General features: G+C 48.1%; 1 protein-coding gene across 1 annotated transcript in view; it reads left to right on the top strand.

The window, feature by feature from the left end:
- Positions 1-26,982, top strand: part of CCDC180 (coiled-coil domain containing 180) — an 85,752-nt gene that overhangs the window by 19,140 nt on the left and 39,630 nt on the right. Inside the window, 15 exon segments of the mRNA XM_025359439.1 lie at positions 1,741-1,829; positions 2,872-2,981; positions 4,021-4,149; positions 4,246-4,356; positions 4,479-4,574; positions 6,678-6,841; positions 8,396-8,515; positions 13,120-13,199; positions 15,867-15,955; positions 16,816-16,938; positions 18,053-18,226; positions 19,594-19,709; positions 21,073-21,199; positions 23,205-23,244; positions 23,373-23,821. Coding sequence (XP_025215224.1) covers positions 1,741-1,829; positions 2,872-2,981; positions 4,021-4,149; positions 4,246-4,356; positions 4,479-4,574; positions 6,678-6,841; positions 8,396-8,515; positions 13,120-13,199; positions 15,867-15,955; positions 16,816-16,938; positions 18,053-18,226; positions 19,594-19,709; positions 21,073-21,199; positions 23,205-23,244; positions 23,373-23,821 — 2,017 coding nt within the window.

Here is a 26,982-nt window from a genome sequence, read left to right as displayed (position 1 = left end):
CTGGCCTGAGTGCTGGGTGAACAGCAGAAATGCAGTTCCCTGAGATGAGAGCAGGTGGGGTCAGGCATGGAGATCAGCAGTTTCTTGTGAACTTCCAGGTTCAGCGGTTCCTAAGCATGCCACTTCAGTTCGCTGAGCTCTGACTCTCAGCTATGGGGAAAGGAAGAAACAGATCTTCTTCCCAGGGTTCTTGAGAGAATGGAGCAGGCGTGGGGCTTCCCTTAGGCACTTTGAGTTCTACACAAGCCATCAACCCTTGCTGGGCCTGGGACTCTGGGATAGAAAGCAGGCCTCCTCTGCCTGTCTTGGTGGTTCCTTTCATCCTCTTTGGGGCAGGGACAGACCCCTTGATGAGTACAGTTCTCTGCCCTGACCTGGCCTTTGAATTTTCCCAGGAAAGCCACCCCCAAAGTTTCTGACCCTCATGCTCTTAACTCCCAACAGATGGAAAAATCCACTGGCCCACCCAAGCCCAGACTCGAGATCAGCGTTCTCTAGCCCATGTCACCCTGCCTGATGCCCCAGGTGGGGGTCCAGGGTTACAGGGAGCCTGATGCCCCAGGTGGGAATCTAGAGGAACTACCCATCAGGCTCAGCTCCCTCTAGACACTCTGCAGGGCTAGCAGAGGCCAGACTGGGCCGAACACATGAGTGGCAGAGCCAGGGCACCCTGTCTCCCTCAGGCATCAAAGCAAAGGGTGCAGATGTTTGAAGAGTCAGCCAGCCAAGGACAGTCCACCTATATGCTCATTACCCAGGGCAGATCCCTGGGTGGATGGACACCAGCCCAGGCCAGGGGGTAAACCACCACTGGTATAAACCAAGCCCCAAGTCCCTGGAGCAAGTGACTAAGAAGCCAGAGTTGACAGCAGGGGTCATCATCTCAGCTCCTACAGGGCTGCCTTGGTCCAGGAGCATTTAGAATGACAGGGTCTGAAAGACCTTTCTCTAGAAGATTGGCCTGGGCCCCAGCAGCTGCAGCCCAGGCCCAGCAACTTCCTCGCTGCTAGGTCTGCACTAAATGAGAAGTTGGCTGGAAAGTGTTGGACATATGGGGGGCCCAAGGAATGGCAGCAGTCACTGGGAGCTGCGGGATTTCTGTGGTCCTTGCCCCATGGACAGGGCATTCACAGATGCCAATTCCAAAGCTGACGTCACATCCACCCCGCTGGTCCTCCCTGTTGAAATAGTTCCTCCTGGAACCCCAGCTGTCTCCTCCCTCACCAAAATTCCATGGGCCTTAGTGTCACAAGGATGGATCTTGGAGTCTCCTCTCTGTTGCATTCTGTGGTTCCTATAAGCCCCTTCCCCCTTTCCGGAAAATAGGGTTACCTCAAGTACATCATAGGATGGGTTGCTGAAGGAGCAAATAAGGATGCATGCCAAGAGCTAGCATGATCTGGCTTTACTGGGCTGCTCATACCCCTTCTGATCCTCAATTTCCCCAGGTGGGAAGTGTCTCAGGCTCATCATCCACACTTGACCACCAGAGCCAGAGCAGGCTCCCTGAAGGCAGGAACCCAACCTCTCACCTAGGGACCCACAGTGTCTGCTGGCAGGGGACCCCAAGCGGCGTTTGTTGGGAACCTGGGCACTGCCTCAGGGCTCTCTGGAATTGGGGTGTGCCTGGTCCATTGCTGCTGCCCACAGGCCCTCTGGAGAATCACCCCTTGGTGCCCTTATGTGCCAGAGCTGCCATGGATGGCATTGGGAGTTCACTCTTCTCTGCTTGTGTCTCAGGGAAAAGGAAAGAGCCAAGAGAGAAAAAGCCCGAGAGAGTGAGAGCACCATCGCTGCCCGAGAAGTGCGGGGTCTCATGGACACTATGGGTGAGCCTCCATTCAGCCTCAAGGCAGGCCTGTCCTGGGCCAGGGCAAGACCTGGGCAGGAGGTGGGGACGTCTCCTGGCAACTCCTCTGAGGAAGGCCCTGAGCTCCCACTGTGTTCCTCAGCTCAGTCACCTGAAGGGCATTCTCCCTGAGCATCTCACCCGAGAGTCCTCACCTGTGCAGGGAGCTGGGGGAGGAGGGGAGCTGCCTGCATGGAGGGCAGTTACTGATGAAAACCAGGTGACTAAAGGATGCCACGCGCTTTCTTGCAGGTTCCCAACAGTATTTCTCATCTGCATTTTCTTCCTTCCTACCACATTGTCCTAGTTTGACCTTATCCTAATATAAAAACCTTTTTTCTTTATGATTAAAAAAAATGCATGTTCACTGAAGACAAACAAAGGAAGGAGAGAAAGAGAAAGTAAAACCTTCCCCTTCACAATGACACCTCTTCTTCTCCGAAGAGTCACCAGCCCCCACCCCAACCCACCCCTGGTTAACCCATGTGGCATCCGGCTTCCCACCTGGATAAAGGGGACAGCAGAGCATGTGGCAGGAGCATAGACTTGGAAGCAAGTGGCCCAGATCCCTGCTCAGCTGCTGGCCAGCTTGGTTCTTCAACCTGCCATGACTGAGTTTCCTCACTTGTGAAGCGAGGCTAGGAATGGAAACCACCTCATGGCCTCAGCGTGAAGACTAGCTGAGTTTGAACAATACCCACTATGCAGGAAGTACTATGGAAGTGTTGGTAGCTATCATTTCTGTATGTATTTGCTTCCATAGAACTTTTTTTTAAAAAAACATTCTGTGCATACTATTTAGGAGATTTTTCAGCTTTTAACTGTACATCTGAGGCCTCAGTCCCTCTAGCACTCAGGAATCACTGTCATCTTTTCTCTTTTTCCTTAAGCCTCTGCCACCCTGACCTGGCTCTTGGGTCTACCTTCTGAGTCGGGCCTCGGTGTGCAGGGGCTGCCTGCCTGTGCTGCCTTTGCCTGAGAGCTCTGAAGGCAGCCTCATCACCTCTGTTGTTGCTCCACAGTTCCTGAGAAGATAAGCACCAGCACCTTTCAAAGGCGAGCAGAACACAAGAGGAGGAGCTACGAGGGCGCTCTGGCCAGCTTTGAGGAGGAGATTGCGCAGGTTGGAAAGGTGAGAATCCTCCCTCTCCCTCCTCTTCCTTTCCTGTGCCATTCCAAAGGCGGGTGTGTCATGGCTCCCAGCCTCCCTTCCCCTCTCCAGCAGAGGTCCTCAGGGGCTCACAGAGCCTTAGACAGACATGGAACTGTCTCCTAGTGCCTGAGTGGCTCGTTATGAGTGTTTGTGAGCACAGCTCCCGGTAGTTCTTGGAAAAGCGCTACAGGTCATGTGCTGTTATTATCCTTTTGCAGTGAGGCCCAGAGAATCTCACCTGACTTGGTGCATAAGGGCCCAAGTCAGAACTGCTCTCCAGGTCTGACACCAAACCTAGCCTTTGGCCTCCCTGCTCAGTCCTTCTGATGAAGGGCAGAATGGCACACCCCCCGCTGACAGCCCGGCTCTGCTGGGCTCTTATGGACTGCCCCCCATTCAGCTCTCATTCCTCTCTGGAGACCTCATCTCCAGACACACTGGTGTCTGGAATGTTCCCTAAATGAGACCAGCCTTTGCCCTTCTGGATTGCCCTGAGCCCCAGATTTCCACTTGTCCCCTTCTCCCTGAGTCTTCTCTGACCTGTGTTGCCCTGCCCTGGATTCCTGGAGCTGGCTCTGTGCCCAAAGCACCAAGAACAGGCTCTCCAGCCATGTTTCTTCATACGTTCCCAACTAGATGCCAGGTCTGCTTTCACCCTTGAGCTCCTTTGGTGAAGCCATCTACCTGAGCCTCAGTTTCCTCATCTGAAGTAAACTTGGCATTCTTTCATTTGGCCACTTCTTTAATGAATATTTGTTGAGTGCCAACCGTAGGCTAGGCCCGATGTCAGCAGCCAATTTGAAGACTGTGATGAGGATCAAATGAGCCAAGAAGGAGGGCTCAGTGCAGAGTGTGTGGCATGGCTGTGAGCTGACTAGCGAGCCTCGACTCCTTAGGTCTAGGCAACGATCATCATTTTTGAGATGGGACCATGCCTGGCACTTCGCCTATGACAGGAAGGCTCTCTCCTTCCTGGGGGTTCTGATGCTGTGGCCATCATCCCCCTGGCCTGTTGCAGGAAATGGAAGCCCTCATTGTGGACACAGCGGGACTTTTTTTGAAGAAGCTGACCGAGTCTGATGAAGAAATGAACCGTCTCTTCCTAAAGGTGGAAAACGACACCAACCTTGAGGACTACACCATCCAAGTAGGGGTCCCTTCATGGCTGGGCCTGCCCCACCCGGGTCCTGCTTCTTCCCTTCCTCCCACCGGCTCCTAACCTGACCCAGACTTCTCTGCATAGGCCCTGCTAGAGCTGTGGGATAAGGTGGCCAGGCGGTTCCTGCTCCAGAAGCAGGAGATTAAGGAGCTGGATGAGGCCCTGCACTCGCTGGAGTTCTCTCGAGTCAATAAAGTAAGTCAGCTGCAGGTGGGCTCTGTGGTGATTGTCACTTGCCAGGTTTATTAGGCATCCTTCTGTTTCCTTTTAGTTCTCCAGGAAATGAGTCATTAAGTATGGTACCTTGTCATTTCTAGCTAAAAGGTGTGTTGAAGAAATATGCTGAAGTCATAGAGAAAACTTCATACCTCATGCGGCCCGATGTGTACAAGCTGATAAATAAAGAAGCCATGGTGAGTGGTTTTCCTGTGCAGGGATCAGCCCATGGGAGAAGGGGCAGGACCAGGAACCTGGGACACCCCGAACCTGGTGTCTGGTGTCTCGGGAATGGTGGGCTTCTCATCTATTACGTTTCTAAGGGGCCCAGGTGGGTCTCTTAGGTAGAGAAGCAGAGTCCTTGCTATTGTAAGCATTTTTCAATTGAGATCTTTCTAAAGTACATTTCATATTTCCCTGACATCTTGAACCAGGCATACCTAATATAGGGCTATCGTCTGGAGCGCTGGCGATGTTACTGAGCACCTACTAGGTCATGTCTCAGCAACTGTGTGCAATGCAATAGGCGCTACACTATAGAGTCATCGTTGGGGGACTACGGTGGTCTCAGGGTGGTTTCCACCTTCGAGTGACCTGCTCTGCCTGCTGTGCTTTTCTGCCCCTTCTTGCCTCTCTTCCTACCCGTGGTCTGTGCCCATTGCTGAGCCTGCCTCTTGGCTCTGTCCCCACTGCTTTCCCCTGTCGGTGCCCCCAGCACCCCTCCCCCTGGCCGCTTTCCTTGGGGTGGAAAGCACAAAATTCAAGGTTGTTCATGATGTCTCCAAAGTCAGAGCAAAGTCTGACTCCTCTGCTGCGAGAGAGGACTCCTCTTTTGGCTGCCCAAAGGCACATTGTGGGTTTCCTGGTCTTGTGCAGTGAGCTGAGCTTGCTGGATAAGAGGCCTCCTGGCAACACAGTAGGCTGAAAAGAGGATGGTGTTTAGAATCACAGATGGGTCCAGCCCACATCAGCACCGTGGCGACCCAGATAAAGCACAGGCAAGGAGTGAGCACAGACCTTCTCCACTGTCCAGATGTGGAAGCTTCCGAAATGACTCAGCCCCTGAGCCTGCAGCTTGCTGAGTCATTAAATGAAGATAATATAGATGTTCCTCCACTTACGATAGGGTCATATCCCAATATACTCATCATAAGTAAAAAGTATAGAAAGTCAAAAATGCATTTAACACCTTCATAAACCCATCATAAAGTTGAAGAATCATGTCAAGCCATCGTAAGTTGGGGACTGCCTGTAATACCTGTCAGGACTTGTTGGGAGGATAATAGAAGAGGGTCCAGCTGTGGTAGCTGTCTTCTGAGATCAGGGAGGGCACCTAAGTTGTGCACATTTTATCCAATAGGAGAGTCAAGGATTTCAGTGTCCCGGATGTGTTTCACTGCTTCCCTTCCCTATGCTTCACTCATTATTACAACTTGCATTTGCTACTTGCTCTACCTGTGTTTTTCTCATTTATTGTCACAAAATCCCTATGCTATAAATAGCATGAACCCCATTTTATGGCTGCGGATCTGTAGGTTGAGGAAATACTTGCCAGTGCCACCCAGCTAGGAAGTACAGCTGATATCAAGCCTCAGGCTCCACTGAAAAGCATTACTGGAATTTCTAGCCTCTGAGCTTGGCAGGGTTCTCACCCACTGCCCCAGCATACTGCCACCTCCCTGGAGGGCTTTGGGAAATGTGTGGAGGCATTTGGAACCAGGGAGGATGGGGGAAGTTACTCCCATCTAAGCAGGGGCAAGGATGCTAAAGGGCAAAACAGTGCCATGCAATGGAGGATCATCCCCATGCCCATGCCAAGGGTGCCCAATTGAGAAGCCATGGGAGGACTGCTGAAGAATGTTCTAGCTCTGGCCTCATCTTGCCATTGGGTCTCGGTTCTCCTAACAAGCATATGTGGCTTGTCCCTGATGGCACAAGCACTCTGCTTTTGGAAGAAATTTATAAAAAAGAGTAAACACTTAGAGCTCACTGAGTGCCTACCTCCTTTCACCTTCTTTAACAAACGTCTGAAGTGACCTTGGAGCTGCTATGAAGCTCATGCAGTCAGGGTCTATGGTTAAACCTTCAAGGAAGACCCTGGTCCATGGCTACTCAGTGCCAGGAAGCTTCCTTGAGTGCCCACTGACCCCTCAGTCCCCCTCAGGCCCTGCAACCACCGCACTCAACCCTCAGCCTGCACCTCCCCTCTCCAGCCTCCCACTGCTCCTCTCTAACTGAGACTCACCCTGACCCAAGAGAGACCCTGTCCTGTCTAGAGCCCTGTCCATCTGTGACGACAGGTCATGAACTATGCCCTGCTGGGCAACCGGAAGGCCCTCGCCCAGCTGTTCGTCAACCTGATGGAGTCCACCCTGCAGCAGGAGCTGGACAGCCGCCACCGCTGGCAGGGCTTGGTGGACACCTGGAAGGATCTCAAGAAGGAGGCCCTGCTGCAGAGTTTCAGGTCAGCGCCACCCACACCACACACAGCTCCTTCTCCAGCCCACCAGGGGCTGGCAGAGGCTAGGGCTGGCATTCTCCCTCACTTTTTGCCATTACTTAAAAATGCTGCTGTTTCTCTCTGCTCTTTTTAAAGTTAAAAATAGATAAAGGTATAAAGAATAAATTAAAAATCACCACTAATCTCTCCCCACAGTGAGAAGCACAGCAAATATTTTGATATAATTTTCCCAGGCTCTTTTAGATCCATACAGTATATGCGGTTTCATATTTTATTCTTTTTTTTTTTTTTTTTTTTTTTTTTTGAGACGGAGTCTCGCTCTGTCGCCCAGGCTGGAGTGCAGTGGCCGGATCTCAGCTCACTGCAAGCTCCGCCTCCCGGGTTCACGCCATTCTCCGGCCTCAGCCTCCCGAGTAGCTGGGACTACAGGCGCCCGCCACCTCGCCCGGCTAGTTTTTTGTATTTCTTAATAGAGACGGGGTTTCACCGTGTTAGCCAGGATGGTCTCGATCTCCTGACCTCATGATCCGCCCGTCTCGGCCTCCCAAAGTGCTGGGATTACAGGCTTGAGCCACCGCGCCCGGCCCATATTTTATTCATGAACCTTGCTTCATGACCATTCTCTGAGCTCCATACAGCTGGAAAACATTCATCCAATTATCTGTATAATTTCCACTCTTTGTTATCACTCATAACCCTGTGGACACTGGGCGTGAACGAATGGACATCCTTCAGGCAAGCACTTCCCTCCCTTGGGGAGCGTGTTTCCTCCCTCCCATGGAGGGGCGTGAAAAGAAGTCCCTTCTCCATGCTTCCTCTGCCAAGGGGCACTTTTGCTGTGGATGAAGGAAAAGTGTACGAAGGCCTACCTCCGTCTTGCCTTTCCATGTGACCTTGACCAAGCCCTTGAACATTCGGAATCTGTCTCTTCCTATGCAAAACAGGCATCCTAACGGACCTGTGATAGAGTTTCAGCGATCCAACCAGATACTGCATGGAAAGTGCCTATCTGGGCCTGGCACTGGGAAGCTGTTATAAATGCCAAACATCATCAACAGTGATAGCAATGGCTGCCGTTTACTGGGCATTTCCCATGAGCCAAGCACAGTGCTAGGGGCCTTGCTTGCATCATTTTACTGAGTGCGCACAAGTGCCAATGAGAAAGGCACCATCATGAGTTCCATTTTACAGAAGAAGGAACTGCGGCTCAGAGTAGGAGAAGGACTTGACCAAAGTTACAGAGCAGGCAGGAGGCGGTCAGGAGCCCACCAAATCTGAGCCTGCTGGTCTCATGCTGTTGGTGCCAGAGCTCCACTGACCTGACTGTCCCTCCATTCTTTCCTCCATTTCTCCCTCCCCCATTTCTCCCTCCCACCCTCTCCCTCTCCTTTCTTTAGGGTCCTAGAGGAGAGGCAAAAGCTGGGGAGGAAGGGGCTGGGGTGGTGTTAGGGAAGGAGTGCTGGGGCTCTGAATGCTCTCACCATGGTTCTCTTCCCTCTCTCACTCCTGCCCTGCTCCTTCTCTCCCCTTTATGGCGCCAAAATGTCTGATCACCAGTGAGTTCATGGCCAGTGAGAGTATCCATACTCCCCTGGCTGTGGTGAAGGAGCTAGAGGTCATGCTGAAGACCCAGAACGTCCTGCAGCAAAGGCGGCTGAAGCACCTCTGCACCATCTGGTATGGGCAGGAGGGGTGGCCCGGGAGGGGTGCTTCTTGGGGTTCAGTGGGGGAGGCAGAAGTGGCCTACAACCTGTCCCCCAAGACATCCTTCAGACTAAGTAGGCCAACTGCCAGCTCTCTGGGCTGGCCGCCTAGGCCATTTCAGCCCCACTCACAAGAAAGGGCATGGCCCATTTGCTGCAGGAAGAAGCTTGGTGTAGCTGCCAAACAGCTTGAAAGAAGCAATGAACGGGGGTGAGGGAGGAGGAGGCACAGATCAGAGCACGCAGGACCTGTGGCCAGGTGGAGGGGTTTGGACCTTTTTCTGAGGGCACTGGGGAGCGGAGTGGCTCCATGAGCTTTGCAGTTTGGAGGTGTGTATCAGGCATCTGACACTGGAGGCTGGAGGCACCTGTCAGAGGCTGTGGAAGCTCTCCTCAGATGTGGGTCCACCCAGCCCTGATTTCAGTTTCATGAGAAAGCTATTCAGTGGGGTGCCCACTGAGTGTTGTAGATCCTAGAATCCACTGTCCAGGGAGTTTGTAGCCTCCACTCTCAGAAGCAGGATGGAGCTTGCCTGGTACTGCAAAGTGGAGGTGCCGTGTGTTGTGGAAATGCTCTCTAGTAACCTGGGACACAGATTCTTCTCATCTCCGCACCCCCAGGTCCTAACTTCTCCTAGGATGTAAAAGACTAGTAAGGCTCCACATGGCTTGAGCTAGAGGGCCTGCCCCTAGGCAGGCACCTCCTACCCCATGGACAGTTAACGTCTTTTTTTGAGACAGGGTCTCACTCCGTTGCCTAGGCTGGAGTGCAGTGGTGCACTCTCGACTCACTGTAACCTCTACCTCCTGGCTTAAGCGATCCTCCCATCTCAGCCTCCAGAGTAACTGGGACTACAGCCATAAGCCACCATGCCCAGTTAATTTTTGAAGTTTTAGTAGACGTGGGCTTTCTTCATGTTGGCCAGGGTGGCCTCGAACTCCTGAGCTCAAGCAATCCACCCACTTCGGTCTCCCAAAGTGCTGGGATTACAGGTGTGTGCCACTGCACCCGGCCCAGTTTTTCTCCTTGTGTTTGACATTTTGTACAGTTACATTTTGATCCAGGTGTAAAATTAACAAGATGGATACACATCTCAGAACAGGGAAAGTACTTGTGTTCTTTTCTATAATTCAACTTATTTCTGACTCTGAGCCCCTGTTCTTTAAGTTGGATAGAACTTGGTCTTTCTGGGAGTCATATCCCTTGAGGCAAAGTTCTAGAATTTCATGCAATGCCAGGGCTGCTGTTGGGATGTCTGGTTCTCAGTTATAGTTCACCCGAATGCCACTGGGCTCCTACTGCCTCCAGACAAGTGGACATAGCAACCTCCTCAAGGAGGCTGCTCTGAGCCCCTGAGTCTTCAGGCACAGGCAGTGGTTTCTCTCCAGGGCCCTAGGTCTTGCAGATGCTCCCATAGTGCCACCAGGAAGCAGAATCCAGGCTGCCACTGCCAGGCAGCTGCCTGTCCTGCTCTGTTTGCGTTTCCCCCACAGCCTCTTTGTATAGGGGTTGAGGAAATACCTGGTCCCCTGGGCTCTCAGCCTGCTGCCACAAGCAGCTTCTCACCAATGCACTAGACTCTCCCAAGAAATTAGGCTTTTGAGAATGAAAGCCAGAAACATTTCTGGGCTGCCCTGCCACATCCCTCTCACAGGATGTCAATGTGGATTGGTTGGTCACCTGTCTGAATGGAAGAGAGGGACAGGATCAAACACAAGGAGAAAAAAATGTACCCATAGACGTTTCTGGCCACAGCTTGGAGACACTGTGCAATGGCAGTGTCTGCAGGGGGAGCGGGGAGGCCATTAGACCTGGCCTGGAGGAAGGTGGGACAACTCTGCAAATCAGGGGGAGAGTGGGTGTTGGCAGGACCACGAAACTCCTTTGCAGTGGAAGTATGTAGAGAGGTGAGGTCAGGACACAATTCTGGCATCCAGAAGTGTGTCCTGTGAACACAAGGCTGGAGCACACAGGTCTAAAGGTAAAGTTGCAAAACCTTGGTCATAGATTCAAGTGAACATCAGTAGAGAAGGCTGGGTCTTGGGGCCTTGATAGCACCCAGAAAACCCACTGTGTAGATGACCCTCTCTTCCTCCCTGATCTGTCAGGCAGTGAAGAGCCTTCTAATCAAGCTCGAGGAGCTGTCCCAAGGGGACTGCCTCATAGGGCAGTGTGGGGATCCCACACACCATCCTGGCCCACAGTTTTAGGCCCTTCTTCTGCAACCCCCTAATCTCCAGAAACTTGGCGGGGATCCTTGCTACTCAAACACAGGGTCTGCTGGGAGCGTGTGGTAGTGATGGCAGAGGGGAAAGTCTAGCTAACATTCCCCAAGGCCTTGACAGGGAGGTATCCAAACACCTGGGAGAATTCCCATGAGTTTTCTTGGCCCCAGTAAGTATATGTGCATATGATTTAAAAAATTTTTTTTTCAAAAAATAAAATTTGTATTTTGGAGTTATGTTCAATTTCTAGAAAAGTTACAAAGATAGCACACAGAATTCCTAACCCTAGCTCTTCACCCAGTTTCCCTTAATGCTGCCATTCTGTATGCCACTGGACATTCATCAAAAGTGACAAATTCATTTTGATGCATTTCTGTTAACTAAACACCAGATTTCATCTGCATTTCACCTGTTTTTCCACTGGTGTCCTTCTTCTGTTCCAGGAGACCACATTACATTTAGTGTAATGCTTAGAGTTGAGATAGTGCTATGCATACTCTTGTACCTACCTTTTGCTCTTTACTGTCCATTTATGAGTAGGGTTACCTGAATCCCTGTTTGCCCAAGACCATACTGGGTCACACATCTTGTTCTGGCATAATCATTCATAGTGACCTCTTTCACTGTCAAAAATGTCCTGGTTTAGACAATAAATCATATGATCCCTCTAGCAATACACCTCTTCCACACCGTTAAACATCATCCAATTTTTAGCGTCTTTAAACAACAATCATGTCTAGTTTTTCATAATTCTGTAAGTCAGCTGGGTGGTTCCCCCTGTGTGGGCTGGCTTGGTCAGGGCTGGAAGGTCTAGGATGGCCTCACCTGTGTGTCTGGAGTCTCTGCTGGGTCAGCTGGGTCCTCTCTCTATATACTTTCTTAGCTTCCAGGAGGCCAACCTGGGATCCTACACACAGCGGGTGGCAGAAGGTCCCTGCAGCAGGAGAGGACAAATCCATGCACAGCCCTTCCCAAGCCTCTGCTAGGTTGTATTTGCTAATGTCCCATTGGCTAAGGCCAGTTACATAGCCACACCCAGATTACAGGACTGGAGAAATAGACTCTACCTCCCCCATGGGAGGGAGCTGACCATTTTTTAATCTGCCACACTATTTTTTTTTAACTTAGATGTCTAATCAGATAAAGAAAATGTGGTACATATACGCCATGAAATACGATGCAACCATTAAAAAATGAGATCATGTCCTTTGTAGGGTCATGGATGGAGCTGGAAGCCATTATCCTCAGCAAACTAACACAGGAACAAAAAACCAAATGCCGCGTGTTCTCACTTAAAAGTGGGGGCTGAATGATGAGAACACATGGACACAGGGAAGGGAACAACACACACCGGGGCCTGTTGGGGGTGAGGTAGGGGGAAGGAGCGCATTAGGAAAAATAGCTAATGCATGCTGGGCTTAATACTTAGGTGATGGGTTAATAGGTGCAGGAAATCACCGTGGCACACGTTTACCTATGTAACAAACCTGCACATCCTGCACATGTACCCTGGAACTTAAAAACAAAAATTTAAAAAAGAATTTGGTATCTTTTTCTCAACTATTATTTTAGATTCAGGGGTACATGTGCAGGTTTGTTACCTAGGCAAATCGCGTGTTGTGGGGTTTTGGTGTACAGATTATTCTGTCACCCAGGTAATAAGCATAATAAAATATAGGTAGCTTCTCCATCCTCTCCCTCCTTCCACCCTCCACCCTCAAGTAGGCCCTGGTGTCTGTTTTCTTCTTTATGCCCATATATATTCAAAGTTTAGCTCCCACTTGTGAGAACCTGCGGTATTTGGTTTCCTGTTCCTGTGTCAGTTCATGTAGGAGAACAGCCTCCAGCTCCATCCATGCTGCTGCAAAGGCCATGATCTCATTCTTTTTTATGACACTATATTTAAAGACTTCAGAAGAGGATTTGCTGTATTTTATTTAGACAGTTTTCTACTGTTGATGTGAAGGTTTTTTAATCATCATGTGTGTTTATGAACAGCATTGTTAAGTGAACATCTTAATACATAAACTTTACATGCATTCTATAATGCCATCTCAGATTAAGTCCCAGAAGGAGGCTTCCTTGGTCAAGGGATGGGAACAGTTTGTTTTTTCCACTGGAAAAATTATGTTCTTTTCTTTTCTAAGTAACAAGTTTGTTACTTAGAATTTGTTAATTAAAAGACCTTTCAACCGGGTCATGTTCGAACACCAGGAAATCCCCAGCAGTTCCCTTTGTTCTTCAGTATTTAAATCGACGATTTTCTGGAGCTATGTTTCTTGAAGATGCTACCCATTTTGGTTAGTAAACTTTTGTTCCTGTGTGACTTACTTGCCGTATCTTCCTTCCCAGTGACCTCCTGCCCCCCAATTACAGCAAAACTCAGCTGACTGAGTGGCATTCTTCCCTCAACTCCATGAACAAGGAGCTAGGTGAGTGACGTCTGTGGGACTCCACCTGCATTTTTCCAGAACTCTGTTCAAGCAGTTGCTTTGCCGAAGCTCATTCAAGTGAGTGGTACGACCATCGTTGGGAGGAGGGATGGGGGTGTGGCAGGAAGAGTGAGCTCTGAGAGCTTAAAAGGCCCCTCCTCCTTTCCCAAGACCTCCCTTCCTCACTGCCTAGCCTGCGGCTACACTAGCCACACCCTCTGACCCCTGACCCCTGACCCAAGCATGGAGACAGAGAGATGGCTCTGATGCCCTCCTTGAGGAAGGCCCAGGAGCATGCCCCAAGAGTGTGAGGTGGAGCACATGGTCTTGATGCCCAGCTCTGCTCCTCCCGGGCTGTGTGACCTTGGGAAAATCAGGGCCTCCGGTGGCCTCAATGTCCTCCTCTGTAAAATAGGGATGGCAAGAAGAGTAATAATGGTCCCTGCTTGTGGGGTGGATGGCCAGTGGTAGTCCAGTGCCTGGCTTATACAGAGTCCTCAATCACAAATGGTGATGTTTCAAAATGCTCTATAATAAGGGCAGTCAGGCTGTAAACTGTGTGCTGACTGCTGGTTTTGGAACTAAGTGTTGTTAGACCCCCCAACTGCCTCATTTGTTGACGTATTGTCTGGCTGCTTTCAGTCTAAATGGCAGAAGTGAATGCAGATGGCCGCTGACTTAGGATGGTTCAACTTAGGACTTTTTGACTTTACAGTAGTGTGAAAGTGGTACACATTCAGCAGAAACTGTACTTCAGATTTTGAATTTTGCTCTTTTCCTGGGGGCTGTGGTGCCTGGATACGTGGTGGGATACTCCCTGGCAATGCTGGGCAATGGTGACAAGCTGCAGCTCCCAGTCAGCCCTGTGATCATGAGGGTAAACTAGTGTACTCTGTTGCCAGATGATTTTGCCAAACTGTAGGCTCAGGTATGTTTTCTGAGCACATTTAAGATAGACTAGGCTAAGCCATGATGTTCAGTAAGTTAGGTATATTAAATGCATTTTCAACTGAAAATATTTTCAACTTATGGTGGGTTTATTAGGACGTAACCCCATTGTAAATAAAGGAACATCTGTAGTTACAACAGAGACTGTATGACTGCAAAGCTAAAACAGTTTACTCTCTAGCCCTCTATAGAAAAGGTTTGACACGACTTGCTCTAGAAGATATGTAATAAGTTTTTCATCTCCTTGGAGGATCATAGCAACCTAGTGAGGTCAGTGGTATCATTGTCCTCTTGTAGTAAGAGAAGGGTTTAGTGGCACAGAGAGGTGAAGTATCCTGCCCAAGGTCACACAGCCAATGAAGTGTCACAGCTGGACTTAGCTTGGGTACTTCAGCTAGTAGTACACACCATTGCTTCTAGGTCTCTCAGGTTTATAATACTAAGGGTGTTTCTGTGTGAGCCACAAGACTCTATATAATAGCAATGGCTACCATTCATTCAGTGCCTCCTACAGACAGGCATTGTGCTGAGCCCTGGCATTCAGTAGCTGGCTCTGCCCTCGGGCACTTCCAGTCCAGAGCAGAGGTCAGAGCAAGCAGGGAATGGACAGGTTCCCAGCCGTGGGAGCCATAGTCAGGGACACAGCTGGTTCAGGGTCATGGAAGACATTGACAAGGAAATGATCATGTGTTTGAGAACTGCAAGGGAGGTAAGAGTCAGCCAGGCCAAGAGGGAGGAAGCATTCCAGGCAGGGATACAGTGTAGGGTGCCCTGGAGGCAAGACAGGACTGGGGCCTTTGGAAACAGGGAGGGGAGGTTGGAAGATGCAAAGCAGCCGGACTCTGCTGGCCACGTGGGCTGCACGTGGAAGTCTGGGCTTTATCCTGAGGGCAGTGGGAACTCAGTGGAAGGTTCTGAGCTGGGGGTGATGATGTCAGGGGGTGCAAATGGCCCAGAGGGATGCAGGAGTGGAAGCAGGGGGACCTGGGAGAGCCCATCAAAGCGGCCTCACGGAAGGGTGTGGACACCTTGGCCTAGGAACTAGCCTGGGGACAGGAAGAAGCAGATTTAGAGTTTCTTCTCGTCAGTTCTAGCATCTGTCAACCCTCCCAGATATCCTAAATCTACACCCAGCTGCCATCCCCCTGCCCTTCTCCCCAGCCCTGGACAAAGAAAAACCACCACCAAATCTCTGTGTGGTCTTTCAGTTTCTAGAAATTGCCAACAGCACTAAACCAGAGTTGCTTATCCTAGACATCAGAGTCACACTGAGTTTATTACAAGCTGGGAAACTGAAGAGAGGAGAAATAGAGAAAATAAATAAAAAAGCAAGCTTCCGCGCGTTCTGCTAGTGCCTTCAGTTTTTCAGGGATGAACACAGATAGGATCAGTAAATGCTCATTGATCTCCATTCTCATTACTGGTTTACAACTTGGTGCAGCTTCCCAAAAGGAATGTCACCAGCCCTGAAACCGAGTCAAGAGTCAGGGCCAGAATGGATTCAGAACAGATAATGACAAGCTCTTCATTTGAGATCCTTATCTTGGGGTGTCGGGGCCTTTGTAAGGGGACACCAGCCCCTGATCTGAATCGGGACCACTGATCTTCACCTAAATAAATGTTGGTCTGGAGGCACTTTGCTCCTTTGCAGAGGGGACACTCCCCTTTCTAATCCTCTCTTCCTTGTGGACTGATTTGCTTTGTTTTCTGCCCATGGAGACACCTACCATGTGGACTGCATGATGCGGATCCGCCTGCTGTATGAGAAGACGTGGCAGGAGTGCCTGATGCTTGTGCAGAATTGTAAGGTGGGCACCCTTCCTGCAGGCCTGAGAAGAGGAATGCCTGGGTGGGACCTGAAGTGCCTTCCCTGGCCCCATCCCCACTACCTTCCCCTCCCCAGCTATGTCCCCACCTCACTCCCACACACCCTTTAGCCTCCATCCAGGCTTTTCTTCCTCACAGAAGAAAATGGAGTGGCTTCCTAGCCCCAGTGCCTGGTGCTCACTGGCCTCTGGGCATTCTGAAGCTGTTCCTTCTGCCCAGATCCCCTCCCTAGCTATCCCTGCCATGTCTCAGGTTTTAGCCCATCACCTCCTCCAGGAAGCCCATGTAAGGTGAAGTGTGCACTCTCAGATCACCTCAGACTTCACACTTGACTCTATGTCATGCACAGCACTGGGCGTTGTTTATGAATGGAGGTTGTGTTCTGGGGGTTATTGCAATGCGCCCCCTTCGTAGATAGGCCTGGCCCCACTTTCCCCTCCACCCTGCCCACTGCATAACAGAGTGAGACAGTAAACTCGCTCCCAAACCCAAGCACAACTGTGACTTGTTCTCTAGGATAGGGGAACTATGGAGTCAGAATGTCCCTTCCTGCCTCCTTGGTAAGATTGTAAGCAACACCTCCACCCCCAAAGCTTAACTGTTGTGAAGTGTGTTCGAGCTGAGGGTCCCCCTTGGGGAGCCTCACAAGAGCTCCTGCATGCCTCTCCAGCCAATTTGCACCCAGCCCTCCAGACCCTAAGGGGAACAGAATTCATGGGGTGCAGGGCCCTCACCTGGAGCTCAGGTCTGACTTGAGCAACACGGAGGCCTGTAGGATGGAGTTGATGCCTGTGGGGACCTCAGTCCTAAACCAGGCTCTGCCTTGTCCCACACACTCCAGAAGCAGCTGCTGGACTGGAAAGCCTTCACTGAGGAGGAGGCAGAGACCCTGGTGAACCAGTTCTTCTTCCAGATGGTGGGAGCACTCCAGGGCAAGGTGGAGGAGGACCTGGAGCTCTTGGACGTGCGTGCTGGGGACTGTTCCACTGGGGAGCTGAGGTGGGGTTGGGGGTCCGCGGGGTGCTGGCTGTAAGAAGAGCCTAAGAGCTCCAACTTGCATGTTCCTAGTGTGTCCACTCACCCTTGTCAGACCCTCTCAGAGCAGCCCCCTTATGCTGGCCACTGCAAGCTCACCCACCTGACTCCTCCCAGCCACCCACTGACATGGGTGCTGTGCAGAACTCCAGGCCATGAGCGCTCCCTGGCCATTGCTGACCCTGGGTACTGAAGGGCTGTGGAGGCACAATAAGCCCTCAGCCCAAGACACGTGGTATCTTGAACCGGGGTTGGCTCATGTTTTCTGTGAACGGCCAGATGGTGACTATTTTAGGCTCTGTGGGCCATCAGGTCTCTGACGCACCTTGTCAACTCCACCAGTGCCACACAAAAGCAGCCCTAGGCAATGCAGAAACAAATGACATGACTGTGTTCCAATAACTTTATTGACAGACACTGAAATTGGAATTGCATGTAATTTTCATCTCATTAAATATCTTCTTTTGATTATTTTCCAGCCACTTTAAAACTGAAATATCTGTGTGTAGCTCACAGGATCAAACCAAAACAGGTAGAGGGCCAGATTTAGTCTACAGGCAGTAGCTTGCCCAGCCTTCGCCCAGATGAGGGTGTAAGACACATGCCTTTTTTAAAAGGTGGGTGGTGTGTGAGGATTTCACAGCAGTTGTGGTGTTTGGCCCAGATGCCATGAGTAAGAGAACTCCAGAGAAGGAAAGATGCCCAGGCCAGCGTTGCTGTGGCCTTCTGAGTGTCCAGCCTGTTTTTTAGGAATGGCCCACACTCCATCTTCTTCCTGTCAGAGACTTTTGTGGAACATAGGATATGTCTAGAGATGGGACTTGAGAGTCAACAAGACTAAGGGCAGGGCCTTGGGCAGACCCAAAACACTGTCCCAGGGAGGGAGGACCAAGAGCCCCAGTGTAGCCTAGAAGTTGACCTTGAGGGATGGTGTCTGGGCAATGCTGTTCAGTCATTAGAGACGGGGGCCCCACAGGTGGGCCCTCTTCCTGGCCCTGGGACTGTCAGCCCTCAAGTCCCTTCTCTGGGCTCTGCCACTGCAGAAATCCTTCGAGACCCTGGCAGATCAGACAGAGTGGCAGAGTTCGAACCTCTTCAGGTACTTCCAGGAGGCGGTACAACTGTGGGAGGCACACCAGAGCAAGCTGTTGGTGCAGGAGCTGAAGCTGAAGAAGAGGATGGAGCAGCACCAGCAGAAGCACAGCCTGGAGAGCCAGGTGAGGCCCACACCCAGGGCTCCATTTTTCACACCACAAACAGCAATGAACTCAAACAGCTCCTTGACCCAAATGGAGAACCTTTAGCTATGAAATTTGGGCAGATGGGGACATTAAGGCTTACGTTGGTCATGGGATCAGATGGGAGTAGCAGAAATCTGGAACCAAATGTCTCTAAGAGTTTGCATGAGAGACAGTCAGATGGTTCAAATAAGGAGATGATTAAAGGATGGTATCACGAAATCACACACTTCATTGCCATTCAAAGAGAATTATTTCATAGGTTCACAATGCTTAAACAGGGGGAGAATAACGTGAACCAACCTCAAAAGGAATACATCCACAGGGAGTAAACCAGGTACATTAGGCACTTTGTAAGCTGCAAAGCTATTAAAGTCTAGTTGTTCAATTAGGATGGAAGCAGGCTTCCATGGGAAGTAAAGTCTAATAAAAGCTTCAGGTGTGCCTTTCTATGTGCCGTTTCTCCAGAGAAACTGGCTTGCAAGCTAACACAGTGGACATCTGTGATGGCTCATAGGTCCCTGGAAGCCAGAGGGTAGTGCCGGTGCTGGTGGCGTGGCTTCATAGCCCCAGTGCCTGTCATAGCCTGAGCTCTCTCTCGTTCAAATAAGCCACTGCCAGAGTGAAACCTGCCTCAGCCTAAGCTCTCGAAGTGTCAAACTCTTGAGTATTTTGAAGTACAGTAGTTAACGTCAGTAACTCACATATGGGGGATTGATAAGGGTGACATCACATTCCCAAGGTGAAGGGGAGAATAGCTCCAAGTTCTCATATATGGGGTCTGATAAGACATCATATTCTGAAAGAAAAGTTATTACAAGTTATTACAAGTTATTACAGACAAACGTGTCAGTCACATAGCAAACTGTGCACATGTTGGGAGTCATTTCAATGCTCTATAACTGGGGCAATCTCCTGCCTGCATAGGAGGTCAGCTGGCCCCTGCTCTGCCTGCTCTCACACAGTCCAGGAGGTGGGGGGACAAACTCAGCTTCTGATTTCAAGCACGACTGGTGAGAAGGAGAGCGAGGAGGAGCAGGTGTAGTGCAGGCCTGACCAGGTGGGTGGGTGTGAGGGCCCTGTCTCCGGGGGTCCCATCTGAGCTGGTTCCCCCGGGGGGTATGATGTAGGCAGGGAAGAACATTGCAGGCAGAAAAAAGTCTAGAGGCCTATAGTGGAGAGAGGGAGGGCGGTGGCAGATTAGGTGCCCCATTTGTAGAAAGGGAGTCCTGGATCTGCCGAGGCACCTGGGCCTCAGTTCTAGCAGCAGGGTCCCTGCAGGTCACTTACACTCTGTGAGCACTGGAGGTCACGTCTGCTTCTCTTGTTTTGGGGGTGGCTTCCAGGTCCAGGAGGCCCACCTTGATAGGCTCTTGGACCAACTGAGGCAGCAGAGCGACAAAGAAACACTGGCGTTTCACCTGGAAAAGGTCAAAGATTATCTGAAAAACATGAAATCCAGGTAGGCCAACCAGACTCCAAAAGGCAGGAGGGGATGGTCAGAAATTCATCTTCAAGGTCAAGGGCAGCCTGCCCAAGAGCCCAGGAGCCTACTGGCAGGCTTAAGATGAAAATTGTGCCTCTCACCTTAGAAAGCATTGTGGCCCTCTGCAGCTCTGCTCTCAGCCAATAAAGAAGCTTCCAGGGAAAATTTTTAAAAGTTTGTGGAGGGAGGTTTCAAAGCAATGTGGCTTCAGTTCAAGAACATGGGGCCTTCTTTTAAAAATTTAAAGATGTGGGTGGATCACCTGAGGACAGGAGTTCAAGACCAGCCTGGCCAACATGGTGAAACCCCACCTCTACTAAAAATACAAGAATTAGCCAGGCATGGTGGCAGGTGCCTGTAATCCTAGCTACTTGGGAGGCTGAGGCAGGAGAATCACTTGAACCCGGGAGACGGAGGTTGCAGTGAGTGGAGATCATGCCATTGCCCTTCAGCCTGGGTGACAGAGTGAGATGCTGTCTCAAAAAAAAAAAAAAAAAAAAAATTTAAACATGTACATTCTTGTTAAAGGAGGAAAAAGAAGTTAACCACTGCAAACATATAGAGATTTTTTTTCCCCTCATTCCTGCCCACTTTTCCTTTTTTATGGACATATACATTTATATATATGAATATATACACATATATAGTGTTTTAAAAATAAAGGTTGTATTATACTATGCAAATTGTTCTGTAACTACAGATATACTTCCATTTTTAAATGCCATGTAGCATTCATTAATGTAGATACTTCATAATGGTTTAGCAATCCCTCAATTGATTAGCTGTTTTCTATTGGTTCCAGTTTCTCAATATGGCAAGCTGTTCTCTGTGAACTTTCTTCCATCCTTATGACTTTGTACAACTGATTCTATAAGGATTGTTCACAGAAATGGAATGACACTGCCAATTGATTGCAGTACTTAGATTCAGAAGGCAATTCTGATTACTTTAGGCAAATAAGCAACCCCATGAGCCCTTGGTCTCCTATCTGAGAAACAGAAGTCTGGACCTTGGGGCGTTTGGGAGTTTGATGGAATAATGTAGGTATCATCAAGTTCAAGGACAGCGTTAAGACCAAAGACAGGGTTAGGACCTGGACAGGGAAAGGGAGCTCATGTTACAAGCAGAAAAGTCTCTTGTATGTGTTTTCCAAACTTTCTACAAAAAGTGTGTATTTCTTGTATGATCAGAAAAATAGCATAGCCAAGGACTGCTGCCAGAAAAGAGCAGCCACACAGCAGCTCTACACAGAGCTATGTGCCAGATTGCAGCCCATCTCCTTGGGGTCATGGGTGTGGTCCCTGGCTGGGGTCTCCAGTCTTACCTACTTCCCTCCCAGGTATGAATATTTTCACACCCTCCTGACAAAGGAAGTGATGGAGTACCCAGCAATCATACTGAAAGAACTCAACTCCTACAGCTCCAACCTCAGCCAATACTTCTTTGTGCGTGAAATATTTGAGCAGGTATGGAGAGGGCAATGATACACCCATTCACTCATGAAGAAACTAAGGGAGAGGCTGACTTCTTGTTATGATCTGCCTAGACTTTGAAAGCCATCCCTAACCCTGCAGAGTTCAAATCAATGCAAGAAGAAAGAAGCTGAAAATCTCTAAAGAGACCATCTCTTTCTCAGTATAAAAGAGGCTGAGGGGTTCAGAAATCAGAGCTCAAGCCTGAATGGACTTATAATGAAAAGGTTAATTTATATGGTGCTTGGAATTCCATTTATCATACCTACCACTGCCACATAATTCTCCTAAAATATAGCTTTGACCCACCTACTCTCCTGTAAAATCCCTCCCCAACTGTGCAGCCCCCACCAGATCCAACTTACAGTCCCTAGATAACCACAAAGGCCCCACTCTCTCTGCTTTCCACCTTGACTCTCCCTGGTCCAGCAGACTCATCCCTTTTCTGGCATGTGCCCCCTACCTGCTGCCCTTCCTCATGATGCTCCCTCTGCTGGGGACCCTCTGTCTCCATATATCCCAAACCCACCCATACCTCCAGTTCACTACCAAGAGAAGGGCTCCCACTCATTCCACCTGACCCCTCATCTCACCTTGCTCAGCCCCTGCCACCTCTCAGGGCTCTGAACTATTTTTTGCTTGGTTGCTGTCGAATACAGGAGTCTGGAGCACCCAACTATAATGTATTTCTTAAAGGGCAAGTATGCCTTAATTTTTATTCAACTTTGATTGCCATTAGCACAAGGATCTTGCACATAATTCAGACACAATAAATGCTCTCTGGGTAAATGCATGAATACCTGGGATTCCCTGGTTTGAATCCCCCAGTGCTTGGCTCTTTTCCCACACACCAGCCATAGTCCTGCCTGGCCTGAATGGAAATGCTTGTGGTTGGCACTGAACCTGGCCAAAGGTTTCCCACGTATACAGGACACCTGGCTGCTTCCCTGAGAATCTCTCCTCCCAGAAGAGATTCCTGTTTAGATTGCTACTAGATGCTCCCTCTGCCACCTAGGTTGAAGGGAAAGCTCAAGCTATAGGATGGTGAGCTCATTGCCTGCCCTTTGATATCATTTGGGTCACCTGGGTTAAAGGTAGAGGCACTATTATGATCTCCATTTCATGGAGGATAACAATAAGCCCCATAGGGTTTAGAGGGCCTGCCCAAGATCACTTAGCTTGTCAGAAGCCAGGAATCAAATCCAGACCTGCAAACTCCACAGCCTACACTGTTATCCGTAACACAGAATATCCAAAACTTCACCCAGAGCCTGTGAAACAGGAAATTTGCAGGGCTTACAAGGGGGCTCTCAAGATCATGTAAATCATGCCCATTGTATCAGTTCCATTTAGCACAGAATGCAGCAGATTTCTGCCCTTCGTTTGCATCCCTCAGTTTATATTTTTCTTGCCTTTTGCTCCAGATCACTGCCAAAAAATATATCATAATGAGCTTTTATTCCATGTCTACCCATTGTGTGCTATAAGGGTTTGCTAGCCTTCTTGGAATTAAGAAAAACTGGTTCCCTGGATTGAGAACAACCCAGTTATCCCAGGGAACTAAGTTGGTCAAGGCCTGCATCAGATATCAAAGGGGAGGGATGAGTACTTCTACTTAAAAGAGATGCACTTAAAAGTGGCACTCTGGGCCGGGCACCGTGGCTCATGCCTGTAATCCCAGCACTTTGGGAGGCCAAGGTGGGCGGATCATGAAGTCAGGAGATCAAGATTATCCTGGTTAACACGGTGAAACCCCATCTCTACTAAAAATACAAAAAATTAGCCAGGCATGGTGGCGGATGCCTATAGTCCCAGCTACTGGGGAGGCTGAAGCGGGAGAATGGTGTGAACCTGGGAGGCGGAGCTTGCAGTGAGCCAAGATCGGGCCACTGCACTCCCGTGCAAGACTCCTCTCAAAAAAAAAAAAAAAACAAAAAACAGTGGCACTCTGAGGAAAGGCAGTGCAGGTCCTTCAGTGACTTGTGGTTTTTTCCTATAGAACTTGGCTGGAGAAGTCATTTTCAAATTCAGGCAACCAGGTAACACTTTTTCAGTTCAAGTCTTATTCTCCCAGACTTCACTTTTATGCGTTTGTGGGTTGAGAGGCCCAATGCAGGCAGCATCAGTAAATTGTCTCTCCTTGTGCTTTGGTGTTTATCATCAACAGAAGCACATGAAAAATCCTTCCAGAAGAGAATGAGGAAACTGAGGAAGAAGCAAGGGTCTAAAGAGGACATGAGCAGAAGTGAGGAAAGCATAAGTAGTGGGACAAGTGCTGCCACATCAGTAGAAGAGATGGAAGAAGAAAATGATCAAGAAATGGAGTCCTTTATAACTGAAGAGGTGCTGGGGCAGCAGAAAAAATCTCCACTGCATGCTGAGATGGATGAGTCCAAAGAAGGCTCTATTCAGGGATTGGAAGAAATGCAGGTTGAAAGAGAGAGCTCCTTAAACCCATCCCTGAATGAGGAGAAAGTGAAGGGTCAAGGAGAAGAGAAGGAGGAGTCACAGGAAGAAGATGAGAAGGAGGAAGAGGAGGAGGAGGAGGATAAACTGGAGGAAGAGAAGGAGGAGAAGGAGGCACAGGAAGAGCAAGAGAGTTTATCTGTGGGTGAGGTAAGCCAGCAACTGATTCATTCGTGGGCATAGAGAAAGTTTGCTATGCTCATTTTGTGTTTATCCCTAGTGTAAGCTGGGGTCTTCAGTGGCCCAGTCTCCATAGAGGTGCAGAAAGAGAATTACAAAAATATTCATACTTTTAAAAAATTTTATTTTAGGTTCAGGGGTACATGTGCAAGTTTGTTATTTAGGTAAATTATGTGTCATGAGGGTTTGATTTACAGATAATTTTGTCAGCAGGGTAATAAGCATAGTACCCAATAGTTTGTTTTTTTTTTTTTTTCTGATCCTCTCCCTGCTCCCCACCTTTACCCTCAAATAGGCCCCAGTATCTGTTGTTCCCCTCCTAGTATCCATGTGTTCTTTGTTTAGCTCCCACTTAAAAGTGAGAACATGCAGTATTTGTTTTCTTTTCCTTTGTTAGTTTCCTTAGGATAATGGCCTCCAGCTCCATCCATGTTGTCTCCATCCATGTTGTTGCAAAGGACATGATCTCATTCTTTTTATGGTTGCATAGTATCCCATGGTTTATATGTACCACCTTTTATTTACCCAGTCTATTGTCAATGGGCATTTAGGTTGATTCCATGTCTTAGCTATTGTGAATAGTGCTGCAGTGAATATATATGCATGCATGTGTCTTTATGGTAGAATGATTTGCATTCCTCTGGGTGTATACCCAATAATGGGACTGTGGGGTCAAATGGTAGTTCTGTTTTAAGTTCTTGGAGAAATTGCCACACTGGAATACACTTCCACCAGCAGTGAATAAGCATACCCTTTTCTCTGCAATCTTGCCAGCATCTGTTGTTTTTTGACTTTTTAATAATATTCATTCTGACTGTTATGAGATGGTATCTCATTGTGGTTTTGATTTACATTCTCCAATGATTAGTGATGTTGAGCACCTTTTCATATACTGGTTGGCCACATGTATGTCTACTTTTGAAAAGTGTCTGTTTGTGTCCTTTGCCCACTTTTGAATAGGGTTGTTTGGTTTTTGCTTGTTAATTTAAATTCTTTATAGATTCTGGATATTAGACCTTTTCAGATGCATAGTTTGCAATTATTTTCTCCCATTCTGTAGGTTGTCTGTTTACTCTGTTGATAGTTTCTTTTGCTGTGAAGAAGCTCTTTAGTTTAATTAGGTCCATTTGTCAATTTTTGTTTTTGTTGCAATTGCTTTTGGCATCTTCATCATGAAATCTTTGCCAAGTCCTATGTCCAGAATGGTATTTCTTATTTTATCTTCCAGGGTTTTTATAGCTTTAAGCTTTACATTTAAGTCTTTAATCCATCTTGAGTTGATTTTTGTATGTGGTATAAGGTAGGGGTCCAGTTTCAATCTTCTGCATATGGCTACCCAGTTATCCCAGCACCATTTGTTAAATGGGTAGTCCTTTCCTCATTGCTTGTTTTTGTCAGCTTTGTTGAAGATCAGATGGTTTAGGTGTGAGGCATTCTACTCCATTGGTCTGTGTGTCTATTTTTGTACCTGTATCATGCTGTTTTGATTACTGTAGACCTGTAGTATAGTTTGAAGTCAGGTAACATGATACCTCCAGCTGTGCTCTCTTTATTTAGGATTGCCTTTGCTATTCAGGCTCTTTCTTTGTTGCATATAAATTTTAAAATAGATTTTCTGATTCTGTGAAGAATGTCATTAGTAGTTTGATAGGAACAGCATTGAATCTGTAAATTGCTCTGAGCAGTATGGCCATTTTAAAGATATTGACTCTTCCTATCCATGAACATGAGATGTTTATGGTTTATGGTATATACCCAATAATGGTATTGCTGGGTCAAATGGTATTTCTAGTTCTAGATCCCTGAGGAATTGCCACACTGTCTTCCACAATGGTTGAACTAATTTACACTCCCACCAACAGTGTAAAAGCATTCCTATTTCTCCACATCCTCTCTAGCATCTGTTGTTTCCCAACTTTTTAATGATCGCCATTCTAACTGGTGTGAGATGGTATCTCATTGTGGTTTTGATTTGCATTTCTCTGACGACCAGTGATGATGAGCATTTTTTCATGTGTCTGTCGGCTGCATAAATCTCTTCTTTTGAAAAGTGTCTGTTTATATCCTTTGCCCACTTTTTGATGGGGTTGTTTGATTTTTTTCTTGTAAATTTGTTTAAGTTATTTGTAGATTCTGGATATTAGCTCTTTGCAGATGGGTAGGTTGCAAAAATTTTCTCCCATTCTGTGGGTTGCCTGTTCACTCTGATGGTAGTTTCTTTTGCTGTGCAGAAGCTCTTTAGTTTAATTATATCCCATTTGTCTATTTTGACTTTGGTTGCCATTACTTTTGGTGTTTTAGTCATGAAGTCCTTGCCCATGCCTATGTCCTGAATGATATTGCCTAGGTTTTCTTCTAGGGTTTTTATGGTTTTAGGTCTAACACTTAAGTCTTTAATCCATCTTGAATTAATTTTTGTATAAGGTGTAAGGAAGGGATCCAGTTTCAGCTTTCTATATATGACTAGCCAGTTTTCCCAGCATCATTTACTGAATAGGAGATCCTTTCCCCATTACTTGTTTTTGTCAGGTTTATTGAAGATCAGATGGTTGTAGATGTATAGTGTTATTTCTGAGGCCTCTGTTCTGTTCCATTGGTCTATATCTCTGTTTTGGTACAAGTACCATGGTACAACCAAAACCATGCTGTTTTGTTTACGGTAGCCTTGTAGTATAGTTTGAAGTCAGGTAGCGTGATGCCTCCAAGTTTATTCTTTTTGCTTAGGATTGTCTTGGCAATGCAGGCTCTTTTTTGGTTCCATGTAAACTTTAAAGTAGTTTTTTCCAGTTCTGTGAAGAAAGTCATTGGTAGCTTGATGTGGATGTCATTGAATCTATAAATTACATTGGGCAATATGGCCATTTTCATGATATTGATTCTTCCTATCTATGAGCATGGAATGTTCTTCCATTTGTTTGTGTCCTCTTTTATTTCATTGAGCAGTGGTTTGTAGTTCTCCTTGAAAAGGTCCTTCACATCCCTTGTAAGCTGGATTCCTAGGTATTTTATTCTCTATGTAGCAATTGTGAATGGGAGTGTACTCATGATTTGGCTCTCTGTCTGTTATTGGTGTATAATGCTTGTGATTTTTGCACATTGATTTTTTTTTTTTTTTTTTTTTTTTTTTTTTG

Source organism: Theropithecus gelada, chromosome 15 (assembly GCF_003255815.1).
Source record: "Theropithecus gelada isolate Dixy chromosome 15, Tgel_1.0, whole genome shotgun sequence".
Lineage (NCBI taxonomy): Eukaryota > Metazoa > Chordata > Mammalia > Primates > Cercopithecidae > Theropithecus > Theropithecus gelada.
The sequence above is the reverse complement of the archived record's forward strand: the minus strand, read 5'-3'. Positions and strand labels throughout refer to the sequence as shown.